At 46.1% G+C, this 14,463-nt stretch overlaps 1 protein-coding gene across 2 annotated transcripts in view; it reads right to left on the reverse strand.

Annotated features, from left to right (window-relative positions):
* LOC110529031 (plexin-B1) overlaps positions 1-14,463 on the reverse strand; it is a 176,750-nt gene that overhangs the window by 63,584 nt on the left and 98,703 nt on the right. For both annotated transcript variants that reach the window (XR_016497436.1, XM_036984099.2), the window contains exons 3-5: positions 7,063-7,155; positions 5,728-6,886; positions 2,562-2,744 (exon numbers count right to left, since the gene is read on the reverse strand). Coding sequence is in view for 1 of the 2 variants with exons in the window: in XM_036984099.2 (XP_036839994.2) it covers positions 2,562-2,744; positions 5,728-6,876 (1,332 nt within the window). In the remaining variant the exon portion in view is untranslated. The remainder of the gene's footprint in view (positions 1-2,561; positions 2,745-5,727; positions 6,887-7,062; positions 7,156-14,463) is intronic.

Consider the following 14,463-nt stretch of genomic DNA (forward strand, 5'->3'; position numbering starts at 1 on the left):
CCCCTATGAGCCCCTGCCACATAACCCACTTAAATGCACATGTCTGGGTGATATAAACTCAACCCTTGGCACTAATGCATTTCAAGACCATATTTGAAGTGGGTTGTTTTTGTATTTTCCCAAGCCCTCTGTGTATATCACTACCATGTTATGTTAACCCAAGCCCTCTGTGTGTATCACTACCATGTTATGTTAACCCAAGCCCTCTGTGTATATCACTACCATGTTATGTTAACCCAAGCCCTCTGTGTATATCACTACCATGTTATGTTAACCCAAGCCCTCTGTGTGTATCACTACCATGTTATGTTAACCCAAATGTGTGTTATCCCCCTCTATTCCACCTCTCTTATTAGCACAGGGTGTCGTCATCTATATCCGAGGCTGGTACAGGGTGTCGTCGTCTATATCCGAGGCTGGTACAGGGTGTCGTCTATATCCGAGGCTGGCACAGGGTGTCGTCGTCTATATCCGAGGCTGGCACAGGGTGTCGTCTATATCCGAGGCTGGCACAGGGTGTCGTCTATATCCGAGGCTGGTACAGGGTGTCGTCTATATCCGAGGCTGGTACAGGGTGTCGTCTATATCCGAGGCTGGTACAGGGTGTCGTCTATATCCGAAGCTGGTACAGGGTGTCGTCGTCTATATCCGAGGCTGGTACAGGGTGTCGTCTATATCCGAGGCTGGTACAGGGTGTCGTCTATATCCGAGGCTGGTACAGGGTGTCGTCTATATCCGAGGCTGGTACAGGGTGTCGTCTATATCCGAGGCTGGTACAGGGTGTCGTCTATATCCGAGACTGGTACAGGGTGTCGTCTATATCCGAGGCTGGTACAGGGCGTCGTCTATATCCGAGGCTGGTACAGGGCGTCGTCTATATCCGAGGCTGGTACAGGGCGTCGTCTATATCCGAGGCTGGTACAGGGCGTCGTCTATATCCGAGGCTGGTACAGGGCGTCGTCTATATCCGAGGCTGGTACAGGGTGTCGTCTATATCCGAGGCTGGCACAGGGTGTCGTCTATATCCGAGGCTGGCACAGGGTGTCGTCTATATCCGAGGCTGGTACAGGGTGTCGTCTATATCCGAGGCTGGTACAGGGTGTCGTCTATATCCGAGGCTGGTACAGGGTGTCGTCTATATCCGAGGCTGGTACAGGGTGTCGTCTATATCCGAGGCTGGTACAGGGTGTCGTCTATATCCGAGGCTGGTGCAGGGTGTCGTCTATATCCGAGGCTGGTGCAGGGTGTCGTCTATATCCGAGGCTGGTACAGGGTGTCGTCTATATCCGAGGCTGGTACAGGGTGTCGTCTACATCCGAGGCTGGTACAGGGTGTCGTCTATATCCGAGGACGGTACAGGGTGGATGTAGGAATATCCCTCCTAGTGTGTATGATTAATAAAGGTGTCAGTCTATGCTGCCCATCTTCTATCAGTGCACTGGTTCATGTTGGAGCAACACTGCCTTTCTCTGTTGTGGTTTACAAACAATACGTCTTACGAAAGAGGACAATTTTTTTTTATCAAGAGGGGAAAGAAAGCAAGCGGTGAAAAAAATATATAAAAACAGCCAAACAAAGGAGAGAAAGAGCAGATTTCTCATTGTTTATAACAGTACCAGTGTTATCTGCACGTCCAGGGAAAATCAAACACACCCAGAGCCACTTAAGGACAGATGCATTAGTTAGTTACCGGGTCCGGTTTGCTCTAGCTATTATTTCTGGAGTGTTGACTTCAGTCTGCATACTATGGAAGGGTAAAATGTCTGACCTCTTGCATACGTACTTGTTTGTCTGTCTGGCTAGTTTTCTGTGAATATGTCTAGATCTACGTAGAGGCTGAGCTGAGGTTATTCAGGGATTATTAAAGGCTCACTTAATGCAATGGAATGTACTGGAAATGTACCGTATACAAAATGTACTGTATAACATACAAGACACAGAAACAACCAGCATAGAACATGTCCAGTCAGGTCCTGTTTTAAAGGTGTACAACATATTGAGGAAACCTTCCTAATATTGAGTTACACTCCCTTTTCCCCTCAGAGCAGCCTCAATTCATATGGGCATGGACTCCACAAGGTGTCGAAAGTGTTCCACAAGGATGCTGGCCCATTTTGACTCCAATGCTTCCCACAGTTGTGTCAAGTTGGCTGAATGTCCTTAGGGTGGTGGACCATTCTTAATACACACAGGAAACGGTTGACTGTGAAAAACACAGCAGATTTGCAGTTCTTGACACAAACCGGTGCGCCTGGCACCTACTACCATACTCTGTTCAAAGGCACTTACATTTTTTGTCTTGCCTATTCACCCTCTGAATGGCACACATACACAATCCATGTCTCAATTTTCTCAAGGCATAAAAATCCTTATTTAACCTGTCTCCTCCCCTTCATCTACACTGATTGAAGGGGATTTTAACAAGTGACGTCAATAAAGGATCATAGCTTCACCTGGATTCCCCTGGTCAGTATATGTCATGGAAAGAGCAGGTGTTCTTAATGTTTTCTACACTCAATATAAATCGCTCCAATAGTTTTACCATCTCAAATTGTCTCTACCTTGCGCAGGTTTCCCTTGGAATCCCCCAGGAAGGCGATTGTATGTCCCGCCCTCACGCTGACAGCCACGGCGGTGAGACGGGTGGATGGGCTGTCCAATATGGGCTCGGCTTCCACAGCCACCCGGCTGGCCATTGGACTGGGGGTGTGGTCTGAACCACATGGGTAGGCATCCAGGGTGTTCTATAATTCAAGAGGGAAATAATTAGAACATTTATGTAATTTAGAGATGGACACAATTTGTTAAATTAGGTGCAATTTATCAACTTCATTATGACAAATATTACCAGCTTATGAGTTCCTGCAACAAAAAACATTAGGGGTCAAGTAATAAACATTGGGATCTAACACTGTTGATAGGTACTTGTGTTGATGGTTTTATGTGGTGTTGGTGTATTGTTACTATTTGTAACAGAGTTTATGTTCACGGAACTAGAGCTAGCCTAGCATTACCACATCTCCCATCCCTCCATCTTCCTACCTCTCACACACCTACTCCATCTCCCTTACATACACACCCCCCCCCCCCCCCCCGTGACCTCTCACACACCCCCTCCCTCCCTCACACACCCACTCCATCCATCTATCCATCCAGCTCCCTCCCAATTCAATTCAAGGGGCTTTTTTCAGCATGGGAAACATATGTTTACAGTGCCAAAGCAAGTGAAGTAGATAATATACAAAAGTGAAATAAACAATCAAAATGAACAGTAAACATTACACACAGTTCATTTTATGTATATATACAGTGTTGTAACAAATGTACAAATGGTTAAAGTACAAAAGGGAAAATAAATTAGCATAAATATGGGTTGTATTTACAATGGTGTTTGTTCTTCACTGGTTGACCTTTTCTTGTGGCAACAGGTCACAAATCTTGCTGCTGTGATGGCACACTGGTATTTCAACCAACATATTGGAGTTTATCAAAATCGGGTTTGTTTTTGAATTCTTTGTGGATCTGTGTAATCTGAGAGAAATATGTCTCTCTAATATGGTCATACATTGGGCAGGAGGTTAGGAAGTGCAGCTCAGTTTCCACCTCATTTTGTGGGCAGTGAGCACATAGCCTGTCTTCTCTTGAGAGCCATGTCTGCCTACGGCGGCCTTTCTCAATAGCAAGGCTATGCTCACTGAGTCTGTGCATAGTCAAAGCATTCCTTAATTTTGGGTCAGTCACAGTGGTCAGGTATTCTGCCACTGTGTACTCTCTGTTTAGGGCCAAATAGCATTCTAGTTTGCTCTGTTTCTTTGTTAATTCTTTCCAATGTGTCAAGTAATTATCTTTTTGTTTTCTCATGATATGGTTGGGTCTAATTGTGCTGCTGTCCTGGGGCTCTGTGGGGTGTGTTTGTGTTTGTGAACAGAGCCCCAGGACCAGCTTGCTTAGGGGACTCTTCTCCAGGTTCATCTCTCTGTAGGTGATGGCTTTGTTATGGAAGGTTTGGGAATCACTTCCTTTTAGGTGGTTATAGAATTTAACGTCTCTTTTCTGGATTTTGATAATTAGTGGGTATCGGCCTAATTCTGCTCTGCATGCATTATATGGTGTTCTATGTTGTACACTGAGGATATTTTTGCATAATTTAGTGTTTGTCCCATTTTGTGAATTCTTGGTTGGTGAGCGAGCCCCAGACCTCACAACCATAAAGGGCAATGGGCTCTAATATTCAAGTATTTTTAGCCAGATCCTAATTAGTATGTTGAATTTTATGTTCCTTTTGATTGCATAGAATGCCCTTCTTGCCTTGTCTCTCAGATCGTTCACAGCTTTGTGGAAGTTACCTGTGGCGGTGATGTTTAGGCCTCCCTTTCACACACCCACTCCGTCTCTCACACACACACGTTTCTCCTCATTTCCTCTCCCTTCCTCCCTGTCCCATCTGCTTCCCTGTTGCAATCTCCCTCGTTCCGGTCTCTGCGGTGGGTGACTTTATCCATCCTTGTCAGTCCTGGTTAAATGTGGCCCTCTCACTAAGGCTAATGTCACGATCGATTCCCCCCCCCCTTACAATCCTATTACATTATCCTACTGTGTCCCAAATGGCACCCTATTCCGTTTGTAGTGCACTACTTTTGGAAGGGCCCATAGGGCTCTGGTCAAAAACAGTGCAATAAATCGGGAATAGGGTGCCATTTGGGACACAAGCCCACCACACTAATGTTCCCCGAGCCCATCAGAAGGTAAACAGCATTCAGGGGTCAGAGGTTAACACCTCTTCTGTGTCCTCTATGGGGTGTATCATTAAATACACTGTGGCTCAGTGCCCACCCACTGAAGTCGGAGCGGTAGTCACACACACACACACACACACACACACACACACACACACACACACACACACACACACACACACACACACACCAGGGTCATTACGAGAAAGTAATCTAATTTAATTTCCCAAATAGAAGGATTACATTTGTCCGTACTAAAATATCAAATTACATTTCATAGAATTTCTAACATGGAGGTCACGTCGCAGAAGCTGAATGACCCTGGAAGCAACCAATCTAGTAGTAGAATTACAGTAAATCCTAACGACATTCTGACTTGGTAAGAAACAACATCATCTTTATTGGTATATGTAGATTAAATGCAGTTCCACTATTTTACAGTCCCCTATTTGCCTGGTAACTTAAAACATGGTGACAGCATACATGTTGCATTATCATCACTTCATAACAGTCTAATTCTACCACTAGTTTTAAGTACCTTTATGTATTAATTGCACGCAGTGTAATTTCCTAATAATTTGTCCTGTCCAGATGAACAGGACAAATGCATAAAGCAGTAGCAGACGATAAAACAAGGATCATTTGGCATCCAAATAGTTACAAATTGTTAGATTTTTAGAAACAAGCACTGGGAGGTGCCCATTGTTTCCTCATGACTTCCTCATAGTAGGTAGCCTAAATAGCAGCAATAAAAGGATTGCAAACTAAAGTGCTAAAATAAGGCAAGCAGTTTTCAAATACTATTCTAAATCATTTCCAATACTTCACCTAGGCTCGATTGGAACTAATTTAATATTGGCAAAACGGCAAACCCTGTCCATCTGGCACTTCAGACAGGTTAAAGCAAACGCTAAAAGATTTGGAAAGATTACAAACACTATTTGAACCCAGGACTGAATAAAATAAGGACCTGGCAAGTCAATCTACTCACCGACGGCAGGTTGGCGCAGTTGGATTTGACTTCGTACTCGATGTAGGCCGCCTCCCCCCCTCCCTCGGCACGGCCGAACTGCGTGTAGCACAGGTCCCTGGTGGAGTTGATCCTCTGGTCCAGATCGTCCAGGTTAAACATGCAGAGAGCAGAGTCCTCACTGGGCCGTGTGGACGAGGTCTGATGTGTGGAGAACACCCCCAGAAGCACCTCGGCTTTCCCAGCTTCGCCCCCACTCCCCCTGGGTGGTAGACCAAGGCGGACAGCTTGGAGCAGGTTGTAGCTCTTACCGGCTGCCGAGCGACAGGCCAGAGGAACTTCCACATACGAGTAGTAGGCCTGGTCATCCAGGCAGACACGCGACACGTAGGTGCGGTACTCGCGCGACTGGGACTTGAGGTCACGCCGGTAGAAGAGGAAGTAGACATGCTGGCGCTGGGCAAAGGAGGCCACGAAGTGGTGGTCGTACTCCGAGAGGCGGCCCGCCACCGATAGCTTTGCAGTTTCTTCGTAGGAAAAGACAGGCTCCTGGACTAGGTTGCGCGTGGAGATAGGTGGGTGGCTGCTGGTGTAGCCGCGGCCCACAAAGAGCACGGGCTGGCGGTCAGGGCGGGAGCGCACCACCAGGCCCACCGTGCTCACATTGGGGTGGTTGGCTGCCACGTATTGCGTGTCCACAGGCCGCTCGGCTGAGAACAGCACCGTACCCACAGAGTCTAAACTCCGCTTCTGGCAGATGCCCTGGTTGACGCTGCCACATGTGATCAGTTCCATAGAGTAGGGGTCCACCAGCAGGAGCTTATTGTGGTTGCTGGTGGGCCGCGCCTGTGGGCAGTTGCTCTCGGTGATGGGAGGAAGGCACTCACGGCTGTCCGTCACGGGTCCGGTGTTGAACTGGAGTTCGGCAGTCAGGTGGCGGTCCAGCTGGAAGAGGCGGTCCTGCGCCCCCACGTAGACACGTCCCACCGCAGGGTCCGGGTGCAGGGTCATGTGCTCAAAGAGGGTGTCGTTGCGGGTAAAGGTGGGGTAGGGGGAGGAGGCCCAGGCCAGGCCATAGGAGGGCCAGCAGGCAGCTAGCAGCAGCAACAGTACTGGGGCTGGGACCGCCACCAGGACTGACAAACCACGTCGCACCATCCCCGGAGGCATGGCAACCAATCTGGCAACCAAGGAGAGAAAGCAAGGGATTCACACACTTCACAAACTAGATAGATAACATACTGTATATAGTTATGAGAAACATGTATATTCACATCATTTAACTTCAAGACATCAAATATACTGATAAACTACAGCTTATACATAGATTAATGAATCAGAAAATGTTCCCCTCACCATTTGTTTCCAACAATGTGTTACAGAGGCATGTCACCCCTTGACGTCCCAGCAGCTTGGTTTGGTTAAAAACACCTCTCCTATGTCACCAATCTGTAAAACAACGAGACAGTTAATATCTCTGTAAACCAAGGAACACCAGTTCAAGTGCAATTTGAAACCAATAACGCACTTTTACAACATTAAATGGTACAATCAAGCCACATGTCAAAAAACATTGACCCCGTCAGCGCATTTTCATGACAAATTGGAGAAAAAAAAAACATCTCAAATTCAGCATGCAAAAGTCCAAATTGCCCCCTAATATCACAAAAACAACACCCACTGCATTGTGTACTTTGCATTGCCCAAACACCTCGGGTTAGCAACAAGTGTTAACACCAACTCTCGTTACCCCAACACCAACGTTAGCATGTTTCTTACTGAACAAATCCCTTCATAATGCAAACACAAACATAATGCAGAAATAATTTGTCATTTAATCCTGCTCCCGAAGTTACACACGTGACCAACCAGGGTTCGTCTCCAGCGCTTTCCCCGAATGAATGATCCTAAAGCCTAGACGTCTTGGGTAAATCTCATGTCTCAGGTAAGGTTACTCATCACCAAACCACCTCTATAACAATACTATAGTTGTGCACTGTGTTGTCTTGATAGTCTGACTAAATAGAGCTCATTGGAAAGCATTCCCACTGAAATGCAAGTCAGACCTGCCTTTGCCAAACAACATCGTTTTCACCGGTCTGGGAAGCCCTTCTTAACACAAGCCAGGTCACACAGAGAACGTTCAGTACGCCAACTTCCAGTACGCCAACTTCCAGTACGCCAACTTTCAGTACGCCAACTTTCAGTACGCCAACTTCCAGTACGCCAACTTTCAGTACGCCAACTTTCAGTACGCCAACTTTCAGCCCTCCCCATTGCTACGAGGCAAAAGCACTTCATTTGAGTAGTCACTAACACCCCTGGATACTTTTATCACAGCCATTCCTGGCACCAACAAACTGAGTGTCTTAAATGTCACCCTATTCCCCATTTAGTGCACTACTTTTGACCATAGGGCACAGGTCAAAAGTAGTGCACTATATAGGGAATAGGGTGACATTTGGGACAAATCCTCTCTCTACATCTCCCTCTCCACTTCTCCCTCTCCATTAACTGACGGCGCCAGAGGCAAAGTCTCTCTTGATTGATGCCTTAGTTAGTGAAAATTACCAGAACATTCAAAACATGCAATCCAAACATTGAGTCGGGATTCAGAAGGAAGAAAAGAGACACTGACAAACAGGAGCCAAAATACAGACCCTCCCCTTTAACCTGGCAAAGGAACAACAAGAACCACAATAGAATCGCTGTAGAAGAACAAACCCTGCCCACCTGGCACACCAGGCAGGCTAAAGCAAACGCTAAAAGTATTTGAAAGATTTCATATGGTATTTGAGTCCAGATTTGTTTGTGAGCATGACTCCCGTTTGACTTGGAAATGATATAGGGGAACATATGAATGGAATGGTGATTAAATTCTCGTAGTTATCGAAATCGGATTCCCGCTCTAGGGGAAGTCGTTTTTTTCCCCCGCTTTAGCCGGCGGGTTAGGTATCACTGTGTGAAAGGAGAGAGGTGAGGAATTGTGGGCTTGTCGTTGGTTAATCTTTAATGTTTCATTCACCTTAGTGTAATGGAGTATTCCTTTCCCCTCCATCTCTCTGCTGAATGGAGTGGACACAGAAGCTAATGCACTAGATTCCTATGGTCAAGCTGTGCAGACTGAACAGAGTATACAGTATCTAAGCCTATCACCAAAGTAAAGCTGCAGACCAAGCCTGTTTGTGGAGAGCCTATGTACAGTGGCAAAACAATATGTGAACCCTTTGGAATTACCTGAATTACCGGGACTGAGAAACCCCACCGCACCATCCCCGGAGGCATAGCAACCAATCTGGAAACCCAGTAGAGAAAGCAAGAGATTCACACACACACTTCACAACCTAGATAGGTAACATAGACATCTCAGAAGACCTAAGATTAAGAATTGTTGACTTGAATAAAGCTGGAAAGGGTTACCAAAGTATCTCTAAATGCCTTGATGTTCAGCAGTCCACGTTAATAAAAATTGTCTTGCTACTATCCCTAGGAGTTTCCATCCTGCAAAGATGACTGCAGGAGCACAGCGCAGAATGCTCATTGAGGTTAAGAAGAATGCTAGAGTGTCAGCTAAAGACTTACAGAAATCTCTGGAACACGCTAACATCTCGGTTGACGAGTCCACGATATGGAAGAAGCCACTGCTGTCCAAAGAAACCATTGCTGCAAGTCTGAAGTTTGCAAAAGTGCACCTGGATGTTCCACAGCGCTACTGGCAAAATATTTTATGGACAGATGAAACTACAGTTGAGTTGTTTGGAAGGAACACACAACACTGTGTGGAGAAAAAAATGGCACAGGACACCAACATCAAAACCTCATCCCAACTGTAAAGTATGGTGGAGGGAACATCATGGTTTGGGGCTGCTTTGCTGCCTCAGGGCCTGGACAGCTTGCTAACGTCGACGGAAAAATGAATTCCCAAGTTTTTTGCAGGAGAATGCTAGGCTATCTGTCTGCCAAATGAAGCTCAACAGAAGTTGGGTGACGCAACAGGACCACGACCCAAAACACAGAACTAAATCAACAACAGAATGGCTTGAACAGAAGAAAATATGCCTTCTGGAGTGGTCCAGTCAGAGTCCTGACCTCAACCTGATTGAGATGCTGTGGCATAACCTCAAGAGAGAAGTTCACACCAGACATCCCAAGAATATTGCTGAACTGAAATAGTTTTGGAAAGAGGAATGGTCCAAAATTCCTCCTGACCGTTGTACAGGTCTGATCCACAACTACAGAAAACATTTGGTTGAGGTTATTGCTGCCAAACGAGGGTCAACCAGTTATTAAATCCAAGGGTTCACATACTTTTCCCACCCTACACTGTGAATGTTTACAGTCTATTCAATAAAGACATGAAAATGTACAATTGTTTGTGTGTTATTAGTTTAAGCAGACTGTCTATTGTCTATTGTCGTGACCAAGATGAAGATCAGATCAAAATGTATGACCAATTTCTGCAGGAATCCAGGTATTTCCAAAGGGTTCACATACTGTTTCTTGCCACTGTACATGCTTCTTTGTATTTGTGAGATGTAGCCTAAATAGCCTCTATGGGTTTTCAATTTGACATTCTCTCATTGGTTGTATGGCCCTTGGATACGGAAAGGTCGCCATGGATAAAGCCTGGGTTTCAGGCATTGTGCCAATCGAGAAATAAGGGCCAGGAGACAAACCCTAATAGGACCAGACAGGGTCCATTAACCAGAACAGGAGGAAGTACACTGGTCTGGGCCAAGCTAAGTGACCAGGCGACTATGGAGCATTCCTGGGAAGCCTTCATCTGTTTGACTCCCACACACAACCACCATCTCATTCAAACCCAAATCATTTCCCCAACTGATAGGGGAGAGAGAGAGAGAGACACACACCGCGAGAGAGAGAGAGACACACCGCGAGAGAGAGAGAGACACACCGCGAGAGAGAGAGAGACACACCGCGAGAGAGAGAGAGACACACCGCGAGAGAGAGAGAGACACACCGCGAGAGAGAGAGAGACACACCGCGAGAGAGAGAGAGACACACCGCGAGAGAGAGAGAGACACACCGCGAGAGAGAGAGAGACACACCGAGAGAGAGAGAGAGACACACCGAGAGAGAGAGAGAGACACACCGAGAGAGAGAGAGAGAGAGAGACACACCGCGAGAGAGAGAGAGACACACCGCGAGAGAGAGAGAGACACACCGCGAGAGAGAGAGAGACACACCGCGAGAGAGAGAGAGACACACACCGCGAGAGAGACACACCGAGAGAGAGAGAGACACACCGAGAGAGAGAGAGACACACCGAGAGAGAGAGAGACACACCGAGAGAGAGAGAGACACACCGCGAGAGAGAGAGAGAGACACACCGCGAGAGAGAGAGAGAGACACACCGCGAGAGAGAGAGAGACACACTGCGAGAGAGAGAGACACTGCGAGAGAGAGAGACACCGAGAGAGAGAGACACCGAGAGAGAGAGACACCGAGAGAGAGAGACACCGAGAGAGAGACCTAGAGACATTACCACAAACCAGTGCTCGCAAGCTTCAGTGCTCCCTGAGAACTGATGGAATGCGACTAATGATAAGCCACAAACGGAGGGAGCTAAAAAGAGAGCGAGAGAGGGGGTAGGGTAGCCATTAATTAAGGGGCCTACCCATAATGCCCCATTTGACAGCCACTCATTCACAGACCGGGGGGAGAGATGGAAGAATAGAGCAGGTTTCTAATTAGTGACCAATTACTGCTTACATAAAACACCCAAACAGTGGTCTGTGGAAAAAGGACTCCCACCCCATCCCACTTTTTTAATTTCTCTCAAACACACACACACTTGTAATAAACAGTCCTCCTCTGCACTTCAAACAAATAAACACACACTCATGCACGCCCCCACCCCCTCCCAGACACACACAGAGCATTCCCTGGTCTGGGCAGAAAAGTGGGACTTATCAGATCTGGAGAGTGCAGTCGGCCATCTGCAGTCAGTCACTCCTCAACATCAACAAAGTGTTTACAAAGGATGCTTTAGTGGCCTTCAGAAACTGTGTTCAATTACACAAACACGGAGGTCGATGTCCCTCTTCCACCCGTTTGCAGTACAACTGTTACCGCTCGCGCTCACACACACACACACACACACGGCTTGGGCGGTATACCATATATCGAGGTATTTGGCAAAAGCCACGTTTTTCCATACTGTCAATTTATACCGTTTAATACATTTGAATATTTTCCCCTACTTTTTAAGTAAATACCTGCACTTAACTTGTGCAATACGTTAGGAGATAAAGAAGATTGCATTTTTCACTTCACCGGTCACATAATTTGTAATTAACAAGCACACAATGAGGAGATACTGGAGCCTTGAGTCACTCACTGGTGTGCAGCATACACCAGGTGACCTAATTACAGTATGGAATTCACAACTAAATGTTTGCCAGCTAGATATCTTATAACTATTAAGTTAACCATCTAAAATGCGCTAAATGCTCAGCAGTTGTGCATTTGGTTTGCTGATTTAGTAGCTAGTTAGCTATCTAGCTCAGTGGTTAGCTTCTTCGAAAATCAAGCATTCGCTTGTTAACAGCAGACAATCCTTTCCTGGATCAAGAGCCTTGCTGACTAATATTTGTTTTGTGCGTGAAGCAAATTTAGTAGCATTTTTTTTAGTTTACAGTGCATCCAGAAAGTATTCAGACCCCTGAACTTTGTCCACATTTTGTTAAGTTACAGATTTATTCTAATATTAATGAAATTGTTTTTTCTCCGCTCATCAATTTACACACAATACCCCATAATGACAAAGCAAAAACAGTTTATAAATGTTTACAAATGTATTAAAATGTTTTCAACTGAAGTATGACATTTACACAAGTATTCAGACCCTTCACTCAGTACTTTGTTGAAGCACCTTTGGCAGCGATTACAGTCTTGAGTCTTCTTCGGTATGACACTACAAGCTTATTCTCTGCAGATCCTCTCAAGCTCTGTCAGTTTGGATGGGGAGGGTCCCTGCACAGCTATTTTCAGGTCTCTCCAGAGATGTTCAATCGGGTTCAAGTCTGGGCTCTGGCTGGCCCACTCAAGAACATTCAGAGACTTGTCCCGAAGCCACTCCTTCGTTATCTTGGCTGTGTGCTTAGGGTTGTTGTCCTGTTGGAAGTTGAACATTCTCCCTAGTATGAGGTCCTGAGCGCTCTGAAGCAGATTTTCATAAAGGATCTCTCTGTACTTTGCTCCATTCATCTTTCTCACTAGTCTCACAGTCCCTGCTGCTGAAAAACATTCCAACAGCATGATGCTGCCACCACCATACTTCACCATAGGGATGGTTTTCGCCAGGCGATGACCAGTACCAGGTTTCCTCCAGATGTGACACTTGGCATTCAGGCCAGAGTTCAATCTTAGTTTCATCAGATCAGATAATCTTGCTTCTCATGGTCTGAGAGTCCTTTAGGTGCTTTTTGGCAAACTCAGAGCGGGCTGTCATGTGCCTTTTACTGAGGAGTGGCTTCCATCTGGCCACTCTCCCATAAAGGCCTGATTGGTGGAGTGCTGCAGAGATTGCTGCCCTTCTGGATGGTTCTCCCATCTCCAGAGGAACTTTGGAGCTCTGTCAGAGTGACCATTGGGCTGTTGGTCCCCTCCCTGACCAATGTCCTTCTCCCCCGATTGCTCAGTTTGGCCGAGCAGCCAGCTATAGGAAGAGTCTTGGTGGTTCCAAACTTCTTCCATTTAAGAATGATGGAGGCCACTGTTCTTGGGGACCTTCAATGCTGCAGAAATGTTTTGGTACAGTTCCCCAGATCTGTGCCTCGACACAATCCTGTCTAAGAGCTCTATGGACAATTACTACGACCTCATGGCTTGGTTTTTGCTCTGACATGCACGGTCAACTGTGGGCAGGTGTATGTCTTTCCAAATCATGTCCAATCAATTGAATTTACAACAGGTGAACTCCAATCAAGTTGTAGAAACATCAACGAAAACAGGATGCACCCGCAAAGTTTTTGTCGTAAAACCTGTTTTTCGCTTTATCATTATGGGATATCGTGTGTAGTCTGATGAGGAATTTTTTTTTAACAGTATTGGACATGTCCCACTGCTCTGGGGAGAGACACTTGTCACTAGGAGAGAAGGCGGATGTTCACAGAAGTTCATGTTCAAACAAAAAGAGCCTCAATGGTCCTTGACACTTCCCGAAACCAGCTAACCAGATGTTCATCTGGATACTTATGAATTTGAGATCCCAAAATAGAAATGAAAACAAATAATTTATGTTGGACGTGGGGACAGTCACATCTGAAATCTGATGCTGAGTAAGCAGAGTGGGACAAACTGTCAATCGCAGAAGGTATTTTATATTGATCCCAACAGCCGCCAGGAAGTGATGAAGTGTAGGCCTGACACTCATGGGAGTTTATCTCCACCCAAATAGGTGGATGTCATCACAACACATTGAAAAGGATCTACTGTCTGTTACCACACCATAACAAGCCTGTCAGAGGTCTCATCTGTGATTTAACTGAGATCTCTCACACACATACACTTGGGCCAACTCTTCCACCCCAAGTTTTGACATTTTTTGGGTATGAGAGGGTGCATTCCAGGACTGTAAGTGTCCAGCCAGCTGTCTCCATAGAAATTGCATAGCGTAAGGTTTTACATGTCACTAGAACACCACAGCACAAAATGGCCCCTAAGATTCATCTACACCAGAAATCAACTAGATCCAGTCTCTCTGACTTCATCTACACCAGGGATCAACTACAG

This window comes from Oncorhynchus mykiss, chromosome 7, assembly GCF_057628025.1.
Source record: "Oncorhynchus mykiss isolate SJ-2025 chromosome 7, ASM5762802v1, whole genome shotgun sequence".
Lineage (NCBI taxonomy): Eukaryota > Metazoa > Chordata > Actinopteri > Salmoniformes > Salmonidae > Oncorhynchus > Oncorhynchus mykiss.